Genomic DNA, 20,429 nt, shown 5'->3' on the forward strand with positions numbered 1-20,429 from the left:
GTGCTCAACTGATAACACTGTGGATAATAGTGAGATACATACATACATAGATCGCCGTTGTCAGCCTGATGACGCCAGCGACATGACGCGCCGGCCAACCTTCCAGATTGTGTACCCTACACGCCGCTGTTGCGGCCAAACCATCTCGATCATCCAAACAGTGCACTCACACGGTGGTCATTTGGGCTCGCAGCACGGCTCATCGACCTTCAGGTCGTTGTTGGCGCAGTCATGACCGACGTGACTCCTCAGAAACGAGTACTACCTCCTCGTGACAGACGAGATTCTGCGGCGAAAAGAAGAGCGTCCGTGCCAGCGCAACCTCCTGCATCTGCATCTGCATCTGCGTCCACTCCCGCTGCCCGCAAGCTGACCTCCGCCACATCCTCTGAACCTCGCCAGAAGCGTCCGTACAAGAAAAGAGCCAGTCTGGTCCGAGTTCAAACTCCAAGCTCGGTCTCGCGCTCTTCGCCGTCAATTTCCGTGGGCGAAGATGTCTTGCCCACCCGGATTGTGGCCAACCAGCCGCTGCCTACGACCAAGGAGAAGCAGCCCTCCGACTTGTCCCTTCGTGAATATCAGTCAATTGCTGAGAGCGCCACCCTTATCGCATCCCTCCATCGCTCTCGTATGCAGTGGCTATGCCATGGCATCTTCGAAAAGTACTGGGTCAAGCCCGTCAAGAGAAAAGGTGTTATTGAGGCTCCCCCCAACAACCCCGAGTCCAAATCAATGCAAAGGTTGGGCACTGCGACTATCACCATCGAGCCCCATACGTTCGATGTAGTTTTCTACACAGTTCGAGATCTCGCAGCTCCTCTGCCGTACCAGCCCCATCCAAATCAACATACCGCGGCGCGCATGGAGCGCATAATGTCTCGCGGGACTCGTGAACCGCCGCCTTCCTTTCCCTACCCCGGTTATCCCCCTCATGGTCCATATAACCATGCTCCTCCGCCGCCACCGCCTCCGTCTGCATCGCCACCACCGTCGACATCGGTTGCGCCGGTCAGAGGAGTGCCACCTTCAGCACCTCCGCCTCGCTGCCAAAGTAGCCCTCTTCTGGGCCAGATCAAACAAGGAAAAGAATTAAGACCCGGTCCGGCTCCAGCTCCAGCTCCAGCTCCAGCTCCAGCTCCTTCACAAATTCCGCGGGTCCAGTCCTCGCACGAAGAGTCTCGGACGCCACGTCCGGAGTCAAGACCAGATCCAGTCATCCAAATGTTGGCTGCGCGGGCTACGTCTAATCCTCAATTGAAAGAGCTGATGAAGATCGTGGCAACTTCAAGGGCCTCACCTGAACAGCTGAAGGAGTTCCAAGCTCATATCGATGAATTTAATGAGGTGATCCGGCGACGGGAAGCAGAACGACTTGCGAAAAGTGAGGCACGCCCACCCAGTCAGCCGGCATCAACGCCAACAGTGGCAGAAACCCCAAGATCGCCGGCTACCCCGAATCCGACACCTCCTGGGTTGCCGTCAAATCCATCTTCTGCAACAGACTCTGGGCGATCGTCAACGTTCAATACTTCACAACCGCAGCCACGTCAGCATCCCAATACCGCTCTCCCTGGTCCTCCGCCTGCAGGTCCAGCACTAGGACCAGGGGCATTGCCCGGGGCGATGCATTCGTTTCCACATGCGCCTCCACCAACTGAGCGTGGAGACCCACTGAGAGGCTACATTATATATCCGCCTCCTCCGCCTCCAGTTCGGCCAGAGCCCGTCATCAAGCACATTGTGATGGAGATGACAAGTATACCGTCTGGCAATCAGGCTGCGTGTCCAGATAGATGGCTCTTCCCGGAATATGCAGTGTTGGAAATGCGTCCGGGAGGGTTGGAGATGATTTGCTCGTTCTTGGTGGAACGCAAAGGTTCGCAGATTATGGCTGGCGGCGAGCCTGCAGGCGAACAGGACGAAACGGAAGGCAAATGGCAAGCGGAGCAAGAGTACTATGAGCCAGTGACGATGAGCATCAAGGCCAGAAACCACCGAACGATAGAGACGATCGCCAAAGCCGCGAAGGTACTACCGGTAGTGCAAGGACACATGAAGGAAGTGATGAGCAAGAAGCAACGGGCGCCGGTGGAATATCTGGTGTACCAGCTGCCACGCGAAAGGAACCATGTGGGCGCAGACGGCGCCGAGACTGGGTTCGAGGACAGCGGCGTGGACCTTGGCAGTGATTCAGCATCGGAAGATGACGAATTGAAGGATGTCTACGGCATATGAAGTGCCGGGTCAGTGGACGAGAGAGTCCCCTGTCGTTTGATTCGGTAGGGCGATAGCCGGTAGGTACATAGTTATCAGAGGTCAGAGTCGTCTAAGGCTAGAGCGGCATATGTATTATGTACTGCTACCCGACCGGAGCCCACCAGCCTGGGGCGATGGATTCAGAGCGGTTCACTAGGATCAGACCACGACAGACACGGGCTCCAGAATTGAATAGAGTTTTACAGCGCACTTATCAGGGGTGCCTGAGGTAAAGCCACTCGCCATTGCAGGATACCAAGACACGTTGCCTACCGTAGACACACTCAGTACAGTACAAGTACTTTCTTCCCTGGAACATATAAAATCCAATCCATGACATGTGCAGCTGCAGCTGCAGCCTCTGACGCCACGTGACTGGCTGCCCTCACTACTGGGTACTTGGACCTAGCTTCACTGGGTACCCTCACCACTCACCCGCTCCTTCAAAAGTCTTGGTCAACTCTGCTCGACAACTCAACAACCCTTGATCATTCCTCTCCCACACGCCCATCAAAGTCAAAAACCCAAGAGAAATCTCTTGCCTCTCAAGGTTCTCTTCGGAAAGCGGACCGAGCAATCTGTTCCATCCACGGCCCAACGATCCGCGCTCCAACACACTGAGACTCAAATCAAAGGCCCTCGCTCTCCCCCTGGCGTCCCCCCAGTGTCCCCGCCTTCATCAGCTCAGCAAACATCAAACCCTTCTGGCGCGGTGGGACGGAATTTACAGCCGTGAGAAGAAGCTGCGAGAATATGTCATGGTGCGTTGAATAGCAGTTCTGGGGGAGTTCATCGCTACGGCACCAACGGAGAACGTCTGCTGGTGCGGCTGTAACCAACCACACCCTCTCGTTACCAAACTCTGGGTCCCATCAAGCTCTGTGGCGCTTGTCTGGCTCGTCTGGCTCGTCTGGCTGCCCGTCTCTCTATCCAGTCTCTATCCAGGCCTGACGCCATTATTGGTCCCGCTATCATATCCGACAAGCTCACCACACTTGGATCCCCCGGCCCTGTTAAGCCCTGTGTCGTTTTCCCCTCGACCATCGCCGCGTCTTTCATTGCTGTCTCCTGCAAGGCGCTACTCGTGCACAACTGGACTATCATTTCCAAGTCCTGCTATGCATCTTTTCTTCACATGTCGCACTCCAATCTCGCCATTCCTTCTTCCTCTCCCTCTCCCGCCTCCCCTCCTGCGAAACCGACCCAGATAAAGTTCTATCGCCCTGCGCAAATGGCCCTCTTCGCCAAACTGGCAACCTATCCTCCACTGGCCCAGGTCACGGTCGTCCCTCCGACAAGAGACAAAGTAAGTCCGCTGTCTCCTCTCCTGCGGTCGCTTTCCCCAGTTAACCGGGAGCCCTGCGGTATGATTCCAAAATGGCATTATTTCATGCGCGATCATGACGTCTTTTTGGTCACGTCATTCCCTCCCTGTTCGTCGTGTTGACGATTCCCCTAGTTCAACTTTACAGTGGTCCTCGAGTCCTCGAAATCATTGCCTGAAAGACCGTGGGAGGTTTCGATATGGTACGATCACACGAGCTACTCCGGAACCAAGGCTCCCTGGCATGCACTCGATCTGAAACTAGTCGACAACACTCCAGCGGTCCTTTATGACGACACTCAAACAGATAATTACCGCTACACATTTTCGGGAGATCTTGACAGCCCCTTCGTCTCGACTGACAAAACTTACAAGGGTCGAAGAGTTCCGTTTACCGTCCGCTACCGAGTAGATCCTAATTCAGAATGGTCCTGGGTCTATCACAATTTTGGTATCCGTGATGGTGAGCTCATTCTACAACCTCCGGTCGACCCCAACTTCCTCGGCGCATCGCCTGTCGAAGTTGGTGAAGGTTGGACTCTTAGGAAGACTCCGAGCGATGCGCCAGAAGCGCGCTTATATACCATCGAATCGGCTCACCCGATCCCTTCCCCGAGTCAAGGCAATGCCAAAGTCGAGTCACTTGTCCTGGGCAGAGTGACCCAACTCTGCCGATGGTTTGCGTTGGTGCGGATATGGGAACCATGGTTTGCCCCTCGGCATGGCGAACATCAACTCCATCTGTCCGAGCCGGCGATATTACTGTCCTTCCTGCGATACGATGGTCTGCATGTCGTGATCCTGGCCATCAACGGTATTGACGACGTCCTCACTCAATTTGGGTCGACGCACGAAGGCGAGATCGTGGTCCAAGCAAGAAATGACTCCGGCCGAGGTCGCAAGTTCAAGGTCCTGGCGGCTTCGGCATGGAAGTTCGAAGTCGCAAACGCCGCCGTCATGTATGAGATGCGAAAGCTCGTTCGACAGACAGCAGCCTATCAGCAAACCCTTGAACGACTGGACCAGCTGCCGAAGAGCATCAGGTCACAGTCTCTCGACTCGGACACGGTTCTGGTCAATCACGACAAGCACTCGTTGGACAACCCTACAGTGAATCCACAGTGGTTGGCAAGTTGGTACGACAGCCTTGCGTATTGTACATGGAATTCCCTTGGGCAAGATCTGAATGCCGAAAAGATCATGGCAGGGTTGGATTCCCTCGCACAACACCAGATTTATATCTCGACCTTGATCATCGACGACAACTGGCAGTCCCTTGATGGCACTCAAGGCGCGACCAACCAGTTCCATCGAGGCTGGAAGGACTTTGAAGCCAATCCACTGGGATTCCCCGACGGACTCAAATCGTCAATAGACAAAATCAAAAAGACTCACCCAAAGATACGTGACGTTGCTGTTTGGCACGCCTTGATGGGGTACTGGGGCGGGATCTCCCCGGAAGGCGACATTGCGAAGAAGTACAAGACGCTCGAAGTCACATTCCGCGACGGAACGCCCATGGCCGGACGGAAGCTCACCATCCATCCGGATGACATCCATAGAATGTACGATGACTTCTACCGCTTCCTGTCTCATGCCGGAGTCACTGGCGTCAAAACTGACGTTCAGTTTGCACTCGACCTCCTTGCAGACACACCTGATCGACGGGCCTTCACCAACGCCTATCAATCTGCGTGGACGCAAGCACACCTACGCCATCTTTCTGGTAAGGCCATCTCGTGCATGTCGATGATCCCTCAAATCCTCTTCCACAGCTTCCTTCCCGTCACGACACCAAGGATTCTTCTCCGTAATAGTGACGATTTCTTTCCCGATGTTCCGACTTCTCACGCCTGGCACGTCTTTGTCAACGCGCACAACGCTTTATTCACCCAGCATCTCAATGTACTCCCTGATTGGGACATGTTCCAGTCAAGTCACCCGTACAGTGGCTTCCATGCCGCGGCACGTTGTGTATCCGGTGGGCCTATCTATATTACGGATACCCCCGGGCAACACGATGTGGATTTGATCCATCAAATGACTGCTCTGAATCCGAGAGGACAAACAGTCATCTTGCGTCCTAGCTGTGTTGGCAAAACTATGGGCGTCTACGACAAGTATGACGAGAAGGGTGTTCTCAAGATTGGCGCGTATGATGGCAGGTCCGAGGTCGGATCCGGGATTCTAGGGGTATTCAATATCGCCGAGTCGGAAACCAGCTTCATCCTGCCAATCACGAAATTCCCTGGCGTGAATGCAACAGCCTCGACGCACGGAGGAACGGAGGTTTCAAGCAGGAGATGGATAGTCCGGTCGCATATCTCGAAACGCATCACGCCCCCAATCCATCCCACCGATCCGATTCGACCAGAAAGCTTACTTCAATGTACGTTACTGCCGCGTGGCTACGACGTCTGGACGTCTCTCCCCGTACACTCTTTCCATCTCCCAGCCACGAATTCCGATGTCGATATCGCTATCCTGGGCCTTCTGGGTAAATTCACTGGCGCATGTGCAATCGTCGAGTCAAGCTTCAACCATGCGGAAGTAGAATCTCACTCTGCCACTCCTCGACTCAAGATACATGTGCAGTTAAAGGCCCTTGGTGTACTTGGCATTTGGATTTCAGACGCCCAGTCTCGACAGCGCAAGGTGGAAGATATGATGGTCATTATCCAAGGACAGGCCGTGCCGCAACATGTTGTTGGGTTTGATGCAGAATACGGACCCGAAGGAAGTGGCGTCCTCGAAATCGACATTGCCTCGGCATGGGATGAGATGGAGCTGGAGCCTGGATGGAGCAATGAGGTCGGCGTTGATGTGTTTTTGCAGTGAGCGACGACCTCATTGTAGTTGTTGGAAGAATCTGTTCCCGGATTAGTGGAAGTGCCATACTTACAATCCGGAACCGAGAGTCTCCGAGAAGGGCTAGGTGGCGGTCCTACGAACGAGTCGACTTTTGCCTTCCTGCCATCGTCGAAACAGCAGTCGGGCCGCAAACGGCTGGATTGTATATCGCCATTCATTCGACAGCATCAAGATCGAATCTCAGCATCTCCAGCGGGCGCTTGGCCCCCTTCATTGTTTATTCTTGCCCCTCCCCCCGATATTCGATCAGCACATTTTGCACCCGATACCGTGAAATGGGTGGCTACATATTCTGAAACTACCAGAAATTTTTGGACAGGCATTCAGCTCTCGCAAGGAGCCACACTTTACTTTTTACCTGCACCATGACAACAGCGTGCAACAGCATGACATGATGGATTCATATGAGAAAATACTGTGGAACGTCAAGGACATAGACGACTGGGCCACAGAGTTACATGACAGAGGATACGCATATGATCACAGCCATGGGGCCAGAAAACCCCATCCCATGAACACAGAGATGGAAAGGGACTGAAAAGTTAAGGAACGAGCCATGTACCTTGGTACCTCAGGGGCAAAGGACACTTGGACGAATAGTACCACTTACGCCAACCTGCCTCCGAAGAGAAAGAGGGCTTGGAATAGATCAAATAACATGGTATCATACGCCACAGCACTCCGCACGACGGTTGCGGTGCTCCGAGGAGAATAGAGGGCCAAAGGAGTAAGGTTTTTGGTTTACCAAAAAGGGGGCAGTAGTTCCTAAGAAAGGAAAAACCCACATACGATAATAGTATCGATCCACAACCACAACACCAGCACCATCTATTCGCTGCGTTTTAAATGTATTACGTGGCTTCCGTAGGTTCGTTCCCTCGACTCAGATATTTCTGCTACATCCCTTGCTTATATGCCATGCATACATAGGTCACGGACGGAACTGTAGATATATAGCGAGTCGATATGAGGGATATGTAAGTACGGCGGCACGGTAGGCCGGGAGGTATATAGGTATGTAAATAAGTACGCAAGTGTAATAAATGCCCCGAGGGCCCCTCGCCTATCTGGGTAGCTGGCTATACATACATACATACATGCATACATACATACACAAACTATAGCCTATAATTCTACCACATTACGATTTAGGCTGGGGGGCGTAGTGTTTAGCAAAATATCAAGTCAACAACAAGAAGACGCTTTTTCTCCTCTTCCTCCTCTTCCTCCTGCGCTCTTCTCTCCTCTCCTCTCCGAGCAACTAACTAATAACTCACTGAGCAGTGAGCAACTCAAGGGACGCAAAGTAATACTAGACCATATATATATATATATATATACATTATATACACCCCGAACTTTGCTTCGTCCATTACCATGTTCGTTCAGGAAACGGAGCCGGGCCGCTTTAATCCCGCACGTGACGGAGCATCACGGGAGCCACGGCAGAGTACGGGGGAGCGCTGAGGGAGCGCGCCATCCGCAGAAGCTACTTCGAGCTCAGGGGTCCCCTTTGGGCCGCAGCTGACCACTACCCTGAGTACTTGCTACCCCCTAAGCAAACACACTGGGGGCCGAATCTGGCCTGTTGCGATCGGCTAACTATACTGTAGACCTCCCTCCTGTCGCACGTGATCTCGCACCGCTTTTGCTCAGGACTGCCGAAAGCCTCATTGTTCTTCCCGATCAGCGAGGGTACACCGTGATGCCCGGAGGTGATGATTGTAGTTCTTTGCATGCCGAGCCTTCCCTGGGGCAAGAGTATGAGGAATTACCATTCGAGTTCAAACAGGTCCTTGAGCTCAGCACCTGTATCCCATCCGCAGTCCAATTGGCACTTTTTCTCTTGGCACAACTTTTGGTGACCCTCAGGTTAGATACGAGGTCTGGCATTCAAGTGACGAGTGTGCCCTGGGATATTGTTCTGCTATTGCAAATGCCACCATGCGGGTGGGTTCAGGGTCACTGACGACCATATGTACTCCTATAGAGAACATTTCGAGTTAAACAATCTTCGATTACACTGTATGGTTTTGTCGTATTCGACCTTACGATCACCTTGTTCGGGATCTGAAAGTAAAAGCTGATAACGGCATTGCCTCGTCAAATTTCTCCTTGAAACGCCGCTGGGTGAGCAGTGTTGAAAGTGAGCCCGCTGAGGAAGAGAGGAATTTAGAAGGCACAAATTAATGAATTTGATAGAGGTGTAAAAGCAGTGAAGCAGGCAGTCGAAAGTTGCCGGACTCTTCTACGTTCTGCACCATGCTGTGATGATTACAAGATCGCAGATGAATTTCGACTTCATTGTCGCGTGGCTTCTACTAAAGACCCTGGAATTCAAGTGCGTGTTTACATCAAGATGTATGCTGATCTTCCGTGCTCAGCAGCAACCTAGCCCGATCCTCGGTCGCATTTTTGTGTTCCTCTGACACATTTACGGGCAAGAACTCTTTGGGCAATTGGACCGTGTTATATTTCTGTTTCAAGGTAGTCATGAACTCTTTCCAGTCCAAGTGACTGGCAATGGGCACGCGATGCTGCGACGGTATGAAATGCTTGCTGTCCATTTCGATCGAAAATGGATCATCGACGTGGCAGCCCGGACTGACCGAGACTTGGATAGAGTACTTGTATTCTGGACCATCCTCTGTTTCTGTCGCCGATTCCCAGAGCTCAAAGCACATCTGAGATAAGTTGTCGAATTCCGGCATCGTCTTGATCCTCGTTTGTGGCAAACCTAGCACAATGGAATCGAACAACCCCCGCATATGCGATTCGTCTGTGAAGTAAATAAATGCTTTTGCCTCGCCCGATGCCTGGAGCTCCTCAAAGTCGTCCACTACTTCTCGAAGCAAAGGAAGGGATATTAGAAGGCCGATCCTGGGTTTCTCGTCGTCAGTGATACCGTATTGGCGTGCCTTCACATAATCCGTCAAGGCTTTTACAGCAGTGTAGGTTTTCTGGAGCGACGAAGAGATTGCACGAGAGGGTGACGTGAAGTCATTCTCGGAAGGTGATTCCAGAATATGAAATCGGCTTTGGGGCCTAGGTCCTGTTTCGCCTTCACCAGAATTGTCCGTGGTTGACATTTCTGTAGAGTCGGTACGGACTGGTGTTGTAGCAATCCAGCTGGAGATAGGCAAGTTGTGAAAGGCATCGTGCTTCATGTTGATATACAGATTCGAAATCCGGGAACAGCTACCATGATTCCAAAAGAATTTGTGGAAGAGCAATTCCCATCTTAATCTGAACAGTTGCCAATCTTCTCCCGCACACCACCTACGTTGGATTGCTCTTGCACCGTCAGATTGGCCATCTAATTTTGCGGAGTTATAGTCGATGACACGTTGATGCTCTTGTACACAAGTAATCGTTCGTGACAGCAGGTTTTTGAACTCTTGAAGGTCTTGGAGCTTCTTTTCTGCTTGCACCAACTCGTCTCTGGCGAAAGAACTGATATTGCTAAGCAGATCTGTGCGAACGGTGATGAAGTTCTCTGGTAGACTACTGTGACCGAGGAAAGCATCCGTCCAAATCTGGGCGCTGACAGTAGAGGCTTTATCTCGCCCACAGAAAACCCTGACGTCTTCCAGTGTTGCTTTGTTAAGCAAGATATAGTCTTTCCGCATGCTCGTCCCAAGATCTTGGCTTTGATACCTCAAAGAGTGAAGTGCTTCTTCACCCCAGCTCAGCTCAAACAACGACTGCAGAGGGACTTGGAAGACGATCCCTGGGTCCTGGAAGCCTAACTCAACCAGTAGGTCCAGAGACGGGTGTTGTTCAATCATCTTGACTTGAGCACGTCTCGAAGTGCGTAGTATATACTCGACAGAATCAGCATGCATGATGCCGTATTGACGAGCTAGAGTTTCTCGCGTGGCGTGAATGACGGTTGCCACGACTTCATCATTTTCAAGTGAGATCATCCCGTCATCCGTTGCCTTTCCGACAAGGAATTCAGATGAGGACAGAAATAAGATAGATTGTCTTGGCGTGTGGTCTCCATTCCGAATGGCCATAGATACACCTTTGAGTCTCCACGAGCTGGCTGCTTCTTGAGCCGGCATGTCGGATCTGATTTCTGGTCCGACGTGCACATTAGTTGGTCCCAAATGATTGAGAAACATCGATCGGAGGTTTTTGGCACATTCATCAAAGTAAGTGTCATTGTCTTTGGCAAACTTGAAACCCTTGACATTGATAACGAAGCTGCGATTCCCGGCCCGAAGCATGCCAAAACTACAGACACATTGCCCGAAACCTTTGGCGATGGTGGCGGCGATGTCGCGCTCAGCCAAACTAAGCGTCCTGACATACCTAATTTCTCTTCGATATGTGTTAAGACGTACGATGCCATCCACGACGGGAGATTTTCGCGTTTCTGCATGGTAATAGTGCGGTCCGACCGTGTAGACTTTAACGTCCTCAGCATTGTCTGCTTGCAGGAACTCTTCATAGATATAACTCGATGTCTTCTCTGTAATACACCTTGGGATTGTGCAATGGGGATCGAACTCGGAGGATTTATTGGAAGGCTTGTGTAACAGTCGTCGAGCACCCCCGCCTTGAGAAGTTGAGAAGTAGACGACGATATTGTGATCTGCTCCGTTTACCGGCTTTTCAACAAATGGCTTGGAGATAGACTTCCCATTTGCATAAAGAGTGTCGCCATTTTCGGATATGGAAACAGACTGGGCTGACGCAAAACCGTCGTCGTTGTCTTCTGGGCCAGGTAGCATGACTCCTGTCATCCGCTGCACATATTGAGCTTGCTGCGTAGATGCAAAAATGGGCCCTCCGTCGCGATTGATCTCGAGGCGTTTTGGTGTGAGCACCTGGAGTTTATCCAATATCCTCAAGCAGAGCCGGCGATCCCATAGTGCGCTTTGCATCCAGAGATCATTCACCACAAATGGTTTCCGGAGTCGCGTGTATGCGATTGCCTTCTCAAGGGGGAAGCCATCCGAGTACCATGCAAGAAAGAAGTCGCACAGCGGCCAATCCTCGACATCGTCGTCGAGGATGACCTTGTCGCCAAAGACGACGACTTCAAGCTCGCCCGGGGAGAGCTGGCGTGTCAAGAGCTGGCGACTTTGCCTCGATCTGGCTTTGATATCTAAAGCACAGAAGCCGACAGTCCCCGGGCGGGCTGGGCTGTATTTGTTTGAGGGAGCTTCGTGAGTAGGTTGAGGTAAGCTTTGAAGGGACTGTTTCTCCTCAGCTTGTAAATGTTTGGTCATCCCTAACTGGTCCCAGTCAACTCCCATCGCCAACTCAGGAACGCCAACTTGTTCCTCCTCTTCTTCTACGACAGAATATGTTTGTGGACTGGGCTCAGGGCCCTCAGTGGCTAAACTCTCTTCACCTGCTGCGTTTTGGCTCGGGGCAAGTTTATCATCAGAATCTTCAGAAGAAGACTGAGATCCACTCCCCCTTGAGCCCCCAAGCCGGGAACTGCACCCATCAAGTTCGGCCTTGCCGCTACCTTCTATCTCGTTATTCCTCGGCAGTGCAAAGAGAGCCACCTGCTCTAGGTGGCGGCTGACGTGGCTTTTAAGCCTGCTGGAGAACATTTGACAAAGGTTGCACTTTCCACCGACGGACTTTAAGGGTCGCTGAAACATGTCTTTAGACAATTGTAGCTTCTGCTCCGTCAGGCGTGTGTCATGGTAGTCGGACATATGTTTGATAAAGTCGATCTGTGCCTCGAATTCTGGATGGCCATCCTCATTACAGTACCATGTAGCTCGGTGGGCCGACAACTCGTGCCGAAACCATTGTTCTCGATTTTCGAATAGTTGTTCTGACATGTCGCAGCCAGAGAATGTGCAGACATATGGTTGGATATCCTCCATGACATGTTTCCTGCACCGTTAGCACTTAGGAGATAAAGCAGGAACTAGTGCAATGGCATACTTCCATTGATGTTTTGTCCGAATGGTTTTCATGAGCATACAATAGGGACATTCGAAATCTTCAAGTTCAGTCCCATCTTCGGCTGTTGGGCGAGGGAGGACTGCAACGTGGAGCTCCTTTCCGGTGTAACTGGATGCAACTGTCGAATTGGATTCAGCGACAGAAGGCGCATACAACTGCTCTTCGGTGGAGGCATGCTCCATCTTCAAAGTCGTTGCCTTTGTCCGCAGGGTGGATTTGCTGCTACCCGTCTCGTAGCGCTCTGGCACAATTTCGGTATCTCCTCCAACAAAGTCGTCTACATCAGGTTTGGAATTTCTTGCCCTCAGAAAGATCGACTCGTGTTGCACGGCGTGACCCCTGGAGACTCTCGTGGTGCGTCTGCCGATAGCGCAGCAGTTGTCGACGCCGTGTGATCATCTTTCCAAGGCGTGTGGCGACTTCAGCATCCATCTGAGGAAACTTGTCCCTAATGTATAATGCATCAAAATGTTGGTATGGGGATGTATCCAGTGAGGTGCGGTGCTTTATTTGATCAAGTGGAGCTGGCTTTCGTATTGGTAGCCTGTAAAGACACGAGATGGTAAATTTGATCGAAGAGAAAAGTCGGTCGGTCTCCGAACCAGGAGTTGTTGTACCACCCACTTGGACCGCGACACTGCCCTTTCCACGAGACGGGGATGAGATCGTTCCCCTGCAGCCTTCACCGCCTTCCTTCCCAGAGCTTTGGATGTCTGAAAACAGATCCTCAGTTCCTCTACTCGAACTAGAAGATATCTCCCAAGGCGAATCGTCTTCAGCTGAAGCCTCTTCATTACCTGCAACCTCGGCGTTGTCCGGGTCTAATATGGAGTTTGACGCGCTGTAGCAGGTGATCAAGTGCTCCTGTTTTATCGAAGATAAAGCCTGTTCGAGATGACTTGTCAAAATGCGAAGAAGTTTCAACACCTACAAGCCGTTAGAAATAGGGGTGTACTCTAACTAAGAGCTCGGGATGGCTGTATGCGCCCATTGGAACTAAGAAAGTGAGACTCGCCTGTTGCTTATAGAATGACGCCTCCCTCAGACGGTAGTCGAGCGACAGCTCATAAGTGCGGCCCGAGTGTGCCGCGCCCAGATTGCCTGCCCAGAGCTTGAACTTGATGAATTCGTCATTCGCGTTTGCGAACGGATGAGATGAATGAGATGATGCTGCTCGAGTGGCGTCCTTGGGCACCGCTTGCACAAGCTCCTCAAATTTGAGATAGCATTGCGCATATAGACTAGATATCAGGGGCTCAATGTTGATGGTATTATGAAATCGACCTGTCAATGTCTGCTACAGGAAGGAAAATCACGACTGGTTGGCATTATCGAACACGAGAAGTGATGTCTCAACGCTGCGCGGAACCGGAGCCCGGAGCGGGGTAAGGCAGGCGGGGTTGTATGCCAGCCTCGCCGGCCATTTCATCGCTCATGACAGCTACCACCCAGAGCAAGACTCTTCCGAACGACTGTTGCATCGTAGCGCTAGCCTGTGGCTTGAGTGATTGCGTCGAATGTCTATCTCGCTGAAACTGAACGACCCTCACGGCGGCCCGGGGCAGGACCCATAAGCGCGCCGTCCCGGAAAGCTTGATATCAGCGTTTAATTCAAAATGTCGGGATTCGAAGTGGCAGGGTTGGTACTGGGAGCAATCCCACTGCTCATCAGTGGTTTAGAGCATTATGCGGAAGGCGTAAGCCGGCCAGCAGGTGCAAGGCGCCGCGAGGCTGACAGTGTCGCAGGTCGCGGTTATGAAGAACATGAAGCAGTACGATTCTGTCTTCGCGGATATCAATAGCTCATTTGCGGTTTCAATAGGCATCTACACGGAGTCGTGTTATAATCTACTTGCTCCTCTGAGCCTGCCCGATGCCCAGATGAAAACCTTGCTGATGGAAGAAGACGGCGAGAAAATGCAGAAGGCCTGGAAAGACATCGATCTCCAGCAGAATCTGACGAAACGACTGGGTCCTCATTGCAAAACATACCTGTCCTTTGTCGTCAATGTAAACAAACGCATCCTGAAGCTAGCACACAAATTGAAGCTGGGGCCAGACTTTAGGGCGAGCCCTCCTCTCACGTTCTATGCGGGTTTTTGGTGCTAAAACATTCGTCTAGCCACCCTGGGTGTCAAAGGACGGCACGGTTGATGAGAACGCCCGTAATAGATTCTTCAGCAGCGCCTGGGTCCGCATTAGAGGAGGTTTCGAGTCAAACAAGTGCGCCCTTCTGCTGCAAGAAATCGACCGAGACATCTCAAAAATCGCTCAACTTACCAGTCTCACCGCGCAGGTCGAGCCCCTTCGATTGATCCGGAAACGTCGGATGAAAGCAAGGGTTTGGGCCAACATTCGAGACAGCGCCCAGAGTCTTTCCGAGCTCTTATGCCTACGATGGCCCAGCCTATGTTCGTGCCAATATTCCCACAGAGCTAATATGCTCTTGAAGGCACAAGGAGACGATGATGCTGATGTAGACGACGAAAATGAGCAAAGCCACTTCGAATTGCTCCTTGTGTTTGACCAAGTCGCTGCTTCAGCACCGCCCGTGCCATGCAGATGGCAAGACGTAGAGATTGAATCGTCGGGTCTTGCGCAAACTGCGTAAGTGCACACGATCCCATGGGCTCACCGCTTTGATAGAGCTGACCGGAAATAGATCGTTTAATCCACCGCGAGGAACTGTGCGGTTCCTGACGTCTCCGTCGGTAACAGGTGTCTCTAGACGGAAAGTCGGTGCAGTGTCTGTCTGGCCAGAAAGCCACCCTGACAGCGTCCAAGATAAATGATCTATGCCAGTCCCTTGTTTCTAAAGCCTCGCAAAACTGCTGTGTTGGATTTTTCGAGGACCAACTCCGACGGCATCATTTGTTCCTGGTTTCGGGTCCTGGGACACAGAATCAGATCATGTCAGAAGTATCGTTACATTACCTCCTCCTTGACACCCATAAACTGGTCCTCGGGCCCAAAATGAAGTATGTACTGCTTTAATACATCTTACTAAATAACAAAACTGACGGCGAACAGGTGTACACTCGCTCTAACCCTGGCTATGGCTGTTCTCCAGCTCTATGATACTCCCTGGCTCGTCAAGTCGTTCAGCCTCCGAGACATCTGTTTCTTGAAGGACACGAAAGGAAACTACCTCCTGGACCGGCCTTTCGTCTCCTTACCCATCACTGCAGGTGGCCTGCATCAAGCTCAACCGGCTCATCGACGACGGCTGGTGAAGAACGAGATCGTCTTAGCCCTGGGCATAGCCCTCTTCGAGCTCTCGTATGCAAAGCCCCTCCATGATCTGGTGGAACCTTTCGACTTCGATGAGAACGGCCACCACGACAGCATGACTGAATACTCCACCGCGAACCGGTTAGCCAAAGAAATCCATTTGCGGGAATTGCCGAATTATGCGAAGGCGGTGTTCCGTTGTGTTCATTGCAATTTCGACTCCTTTTCCTACGATTTGAGCGACCAGGAGTTCCGAGAGCGTTTCTATGAAGGGGTAGTGGTGCCTTTGCGCGAAGACTGGGAATACGCGATGAAGTGACATTCGACCAATGGAGACGTTGATACATCGTATTTTCCGCTAGGCAATAAGTATTTCCTATCAGTAGTAGGATCGCTAGATGCTCGAAGCGACGTAAAGCAGTGGCACCATAATATACGCAACGACGCAGTAATGCTCTCAATATTGTAAACCCCCGCCTCGGGGCGACGAGACGACTTCCCACCCCAAACCGACTCTCGCTCTGAGACTCCAACTTGAAGTGCGTGGACAAGGGCGGCCCCGGAATCTCGTCGTGAGGGTCGAACTATGCCAGACTTTTCTCCCGGTCCGTAGCCAGCAGCATGGACCAACCACTGGCCTCTCCCCTCCCTCGTTTACGCCGGTTCCTTTCCTTCACGGCGTCCCTGGTGACGACCTTGGCTTCAAAGGCTTATCTGTCTCGTCAGGACGGGAACGCAGACCTGCATCCGCCAAGGGGCAAACTCTGAAAGATCTTGTCTTGATTGGAAACAATGGCTTGTTGTTGGAAGATCTGCCCCCAGATGGCGGCAACGATGTCAGAGATGCGTTCGACGGCTTGGCTGATCCCACGAGAACCCAGACCCGTCACTGGTATGGGGCCACACTACCACTGTTACCCATGCCGTGCGTCTTGAGGAGAGATAGGATAGTCAATGGAACGTGGCATTCGGCACCAACTTCTCGCCTCAGTGACCAGGTCATTTGTGGCCGGGAATTCCAGCTATCCTCCTCCCCCTCCCCGACACCGAGGGGGCCGGATGGTTCTGGAACCGTGATAGGTTTTTTCACGTCCAGCGGCAAGATGGCCGACGCAAGTGGCTGGCTGGCTGTGCCGGAGCGCGAGGGCTTCATACGATCCGTACCTCGTATACCCACCTACATACCTCCTCTGAAGTATTCAACCGAGATTGTCGCCGACTCCGCGCGCGCGTCAAGGTCATTCGGCACCAAACAACAAGAAATAGTACTATCTAACTTTCAATATAAAGATCCGGTCCTTCCTCTCGATTATATATATATGTTATATATACCCCGAACTCTCCTTTATCCATTACCATTTTCGCTCAGGGAAGGGAGCGAGGCCGCTTTAATCTGGCACGTGATCGAGCATTGAGGAGGCCTGGCCGAGCACAAGAGAGCCACGGCAGAGTACGGTGGAGCGCGCTTGAGCCCCTAGACGAGCCACAAGGAGTGCTGGCCCTGATACCAATTCGCAGAACCTGCTTCGGGCTCAGGGGTCCCCTTTGGGCCTGGCAACTAACATATGCGAACGTCATATCCGATAAGTACACATAGTACGTCACTGCTTCACGATACCAGCCAAAACATCGAGGCACTGGCTTCTGCCAGCTCGGTATCGTAGTTTATAATTCTAATCAGTTAGTGGTGACAACCTCGTCGTGACCCTTTCGTTCTTGAAGAGGAGGACTGACTACCTAAGTTCGTAGCGGCCTCCGGTTCTCGGCCAATCATCCGGCAACGCGTGACCGGCAGTGATCGAAAGCGGGCCAAATGATTATGATCAGACAAGGAGGGTTCGGCAATTCTGTATCTGGACATACCGAGCCTGTTGGCGGCGACGTAGAGCTCCTCGGGCCAGATGGGTATAGAACCGCAACCAGGCGACATTCCAACCTCTGCAGATACTCGTCCACCAAGCAGGCAACATTGCAAACGAGCAGATCTTGGTCACGGGTGCAACTGGAGTGGTGGGACGCTCTGCTATGCAGTCCTATGGTGAGCGGGGATACAAGGTCATTGCTGTGTCTCGACGGAAGCCTTTGAATCCATATGGCGCATCGTGGCACTCGCTGGATCTGTCAGACGAAGCCGCGTGCAAGGCTCTGTTGTCGCCGTTGACGGGCATCGTGCAAATCGTGTTCGCAGCCCTGCACGAGGAGCACAACCTGGTGGCCGGGTGGCTGGAAAAGCAGCAAATCGATCGGAATGGACTCATGCTGCGCAACACGGTCGAAGCAGTTGCGCCGTATGCCAAGGGACACCGCAATGTCACGATCCTGCAAGGCCCCAAGGCTTATGGGGTGCATGTCCACCCGATGCGCCACGGAGCGCGAGAGGATCGCGACGAGGATTGAGCCGTGCCCAACTTCTATTGGGCACAGGAAGATTACCTCAAAGCCCGACAGCAAGGTGAGAGTTGGAGCTGGAACATTGTTCGACCTTCACTCATCAACGGCTTGAGTATCGGGGGTGCCATGAATCTATACGGCACGATCGGTGTCTACGCTGCCGTCCTTAAGGAGCGGGGAGAACCCCTCTACTTCCCCGGGCACGATTTGGGCGTCTTCGAGTCGACCGACGCGGATTTGATAGCCAAGGCCTGCGAATGGATCTTGCACGAGCCCAAGGCAAAGAATCAAATCTACAACTTGACCAACGGCGAGAGTTCCAGCTTACAGGAAGACTGGCCCTTGGTTGCCCAAGCCCTCGGCATGCAACCGGGCGGTGACAAGCCGTTCTCCTTCACCAAGGACCTTCCAAGCTTCAGCGAGGAATGGGATCGGATTCGAGAAAACCATGGTCTCAAGGCTCCTGGATTGGACGAGTTCCTGGGGCAAAGCTGCCAGTTCACCCATTTCATTTTGGCAAAGGCAGAGACTCAAACCAGTTTGATGAGTTGCATCAAGATCCGGAGGGCTGGCTTCTCGGACACGGTCTATACCGACGACATGATTCGCAAATGGTTCAAGTTGTACCAAGACGAGAAAGTCCTCCCGCCTGTTTGAGCCAGGAGGACATGGTTCGGGGGTGTATATATATATATATCCCATAGGACATGTCAAGTCTGCTGGGCCGATATCCCCGCCACCGAATCTAGATAGCCCTAACTAACTATGTACATGAGAAGAGCCTGGTCAAGATTGAATCGCACGTACGTACACATGGAGGTTAACGTTCTCAGGGGGGAATTCTGTCGAGACTCGAGAGTGTGATTGGCTCGCGGGATTTCCGGTGTCTTTGTCTTGTCCTGGACGGTAGGAGGCTATTTCTAACTAGCAGCTTTCTCTAATATGTAGTTGGACAGCGCTTCATCTATGTATGGTCTTGGACGGACTCTTTCTCGGAAGATGAGGTGGAATTCAGTCAATACAGTACCTAGGAAAAGTCTATCTACTGTACCCTGAGCAAGACGCTGAGTACTGAGTACTGAGTCCTTTGGCGGAGTTTGTGCAGCTTTTGGCAGACTCGGCGCGGCTGCTCTTGCTTGAAGCTTCTACACCGTAAAATGAGCCATCAACCGTCAAACGTTTTGGTTGTAGGCTCTTGGGTAGGTCCAGAACAATTCTGACAGTCGCCCCGGAAATCCCGCGAGATCTCGGTGATCGAAAAGTTACCTGGTACAAGTGATTAGACCAGCAAGAGCGAAGTGGCTCAGTGTTGAAGAAGCCAGCCACCAGCATGTTGAGCCACTCGACAACCCCACGACTCCTAATCCACGTTGTTCGGGGCGAGGTGCGGGAGCCGAAGCTTCGGTCCGGGGATCCGGTGGGCCTGCGGGGTGTGGGCTGGAAATTGAGGACTCCAGCGCGAAGAGATAGGCTAGCGAGGCAGTGCTAACTAACTAACACCAGGAGATGGCGCTCGATACGAGGGACGCCTGCACCTTAGTTATTGTTTGCGACGACCACCTGCAGCCAACCTAATCCCGTTTAACGGACTCATCAAGCGCGAGGCTCGTGCTTTAGCGGGGGGCCCTGCTATCCAACTGTCCCGCTTATTTTGCAATCGGGCTTGGCGTCAGTCCCCCAACGAGATCGCCTGCCAGATCGGTGGCGAGATGTGAATTTTCTTCAGTCAGGATCAACCCTAGACATACCGCTCGTCCAAATCGCAATACTTGAAGCCAGCGGCCAGAAACTGGAAGCACAGAATATCAAGTCTTGGACTCCTTGGAAAGACCTCCCCGAAGAGCCACGAGATGGCCAGCTCACCTCCCGACGATGGGCCCTTGTCTTCCAATATTTCAAAATTGATCCGAAAGAAGACAGCGGCTGCCTGCGAGCCGTGCAGAGTAAAAAGGATCAAGGTGCGTGTTGTTGTTTGTCCTGTTGTCCTGTAGTATCTGGGCTTAGTGTCTCCAGTGTAGCGGTACTCAACCTTGCGCTCAATGCTCCAAAAAGGAGCTTCAGTGCATCTTCACCTGTGTTCCTACCACGGGACAAGATGTATTGGCAGAGTAGGTATTAAGGATCGCAGCGAGACCCTAGCTTAAAGCATTCAGAAAATTGGATACCGTACTCCAACGGATCGACCGGCTCGAACAGTTGTTCAAAGAACAGACGGCCCAGCGACAGGCTCCAGCCGCGCTCCCTTTATTAAGACCCGGTGAGATATATTGCTCATCTAGACACAGTCTTGCGGTTGACGAAGCGAAAGTAACGAGATATCGCACCCCATTCTCTGCCAACGGGCTTGCTCAATTGAACCCGCAGACGGGATGTTTTGAATATTACGGTAAGTTGTTGGACATCCTATATCTTTGACACA

At 52.2% G+C, this 20,429-nt stretch overlaps 8 protein-coding genes across 8 annotated transcripts; 6 read left to right on the forward strand and 2 right to left on the reverse strand.

Annotated features, from left to right (window-relative positions):
- Positions 1–231: 231 nt before the first annotated feature.
- A1O5_06174 (uncharacterized protein) lies at positions 232–2,235 on the forward strand (the record flags this gene model as incomplete). Its single annotated transcript, XM_007746769.1, has 1 exon — positions 232–2,235. The coding sequence occupies one exon, from the start codon at positions 232–234 to the stop codon at positions 2,233–2,235; it is 2,004 nt and encodes a 667-aa protein (XP_007744959.1).
- Positions 2,236–3,487: 1,252 nt separating this feature from the next.
- Positions 3,488–6,418, forward strand: A1O5_06175 (uncharacterized protein; the record flags this gene model as incomplete). Its single annotated transcript, XM_007746770.1, has 2 exons — positions 3,488–3,562; positions 3,716–6,418. 2 exons carry the CDS (start codon positions 3,488–3,490, stop codon positions 6,416–6,418), a joined length of 2,778 nt encoding a protein of 925 aa, XP_007744960.1.
- A 2,387-nt stretch (positions 6,419–8,805) lies between these two features.
- A1O5_06176 (uncharacterized protein) lies at positions 8,806–12,570 on the reverse strand (the record flags this gene model as incomplete). The annotated part of the gene is made up of 2 exons (XM_007746771.1): positions 8,806–12,316; positions 12,368–12,570. 2 exons carry the CDS (start codon positions 12,568–12,570, stop codon positions 8,806–8,808), a joined length of 3,714 nt encoding a protein of 1,237 aa, XP_007744961.1.
- Positions 12,571–12,670: 100 nt separating this feature from the next.
- A1O5_06177 (uncharacterized protein) lies at positions 12,671–13,717 on the reverse strand (the record flags this gene model as incomplete). The annotated part of the gene is made up of 3 exons (XM_007746772.1): positions 12,671–13,315; positions 13,350–13,672; positions 13,705–13,717. 3 exons carry the CDS (start codon positions 13,715–13,717, stop codon positions 12,671–12,673), a joined length of 981 nt encoding a protein of 326 aa, XP_007744962.1.
- Positions 13,718–14,004: 287 nt separating this feature from the next.
- A1O5_06178 (uncharacterized protein) lies at positions 14,005–14,999 on the forward strand (the record flags this gene model as incomplete). Its single annotated transcript, XM_007746773.1, has 3 exons — positions 14,005–14,085; positions 14,135–14,398; positions 14,511–14,999. The coding sequence occupies 3 exons, from the start codon at positions 14,005–14,007 to the stop codon at positions 14,997–14,999; spliced, it is 834 nt and encodes a 277-aa protein (XP_007744963.1).
- A 444-nt stretch (positions 15,000–15,443) lies between these two features.
- Positions 15,444–15,938, forward strand: A1O5_06179 (uncharacterized protein; the record flags this gene model as incomplete). The annotated part of the gene is made up of 1 exon (XM_007746774.1): positions 15,444–15,938. One exon carries the CDS (start codon positions 15,444–15,446, stop codon positions 15,936–15,938), a length of 495 nt encoding a protein of 164 aa, XP_007744964.1.
- A 1,706-nt stretch (positions 15,939–17,644) lies between these two features.
- On the forward strand, positions 17,645–18,016 carry A1O5_06180 (uncharacterized protein; the record flags this gene model as incomplete). Its single annotated transcript, XM_007746775.1, has 1 exon — positions 17,645–18,016. The coding sequence occupies one exon, from the start codon at positions 17,645–17,647 to the stop codon at positions 18,014–18,016; it is 372 nt and encodes a 123-aa protein (XP_007744965.1).
- A 120-nt stretch (positions 18,017–18,136) lies between these two features.
- A1O5_06181 (uncharacterized protein) lies at positions 18,137–18,667 on the forward strand (the record flags this gene model as incomplete). The annotated part of the gene is made up of 1 exon (XM_007746776.1): positions 18,137–18,667. One exon carries the CDS (start codon positions 18,137–18,139, stop codon positions 18,665–18,667), a length of 531 nt encoding a protein of 176 aa, XP_007744966.1.
- Between the last annotated feature and the right edge of the window lie 1,762 nt (positions 18,668–20,429).

This window comes from Cladophialophora psammophila, assembly GCF_000585535.1.
Source record: "Cladophialophora psammophila CBS 110553 chromosome Unknown aczJe-supercont1.8, whole genome shotgun sequence".
Taxonomy (NCBI): Eukaryota; Fungi; Ascomycota; class Eurotiomycetes; order Chaetothyriales; family Herpotrichiellaceae; genus Cladophialophora; species Cladophialophora psammophila.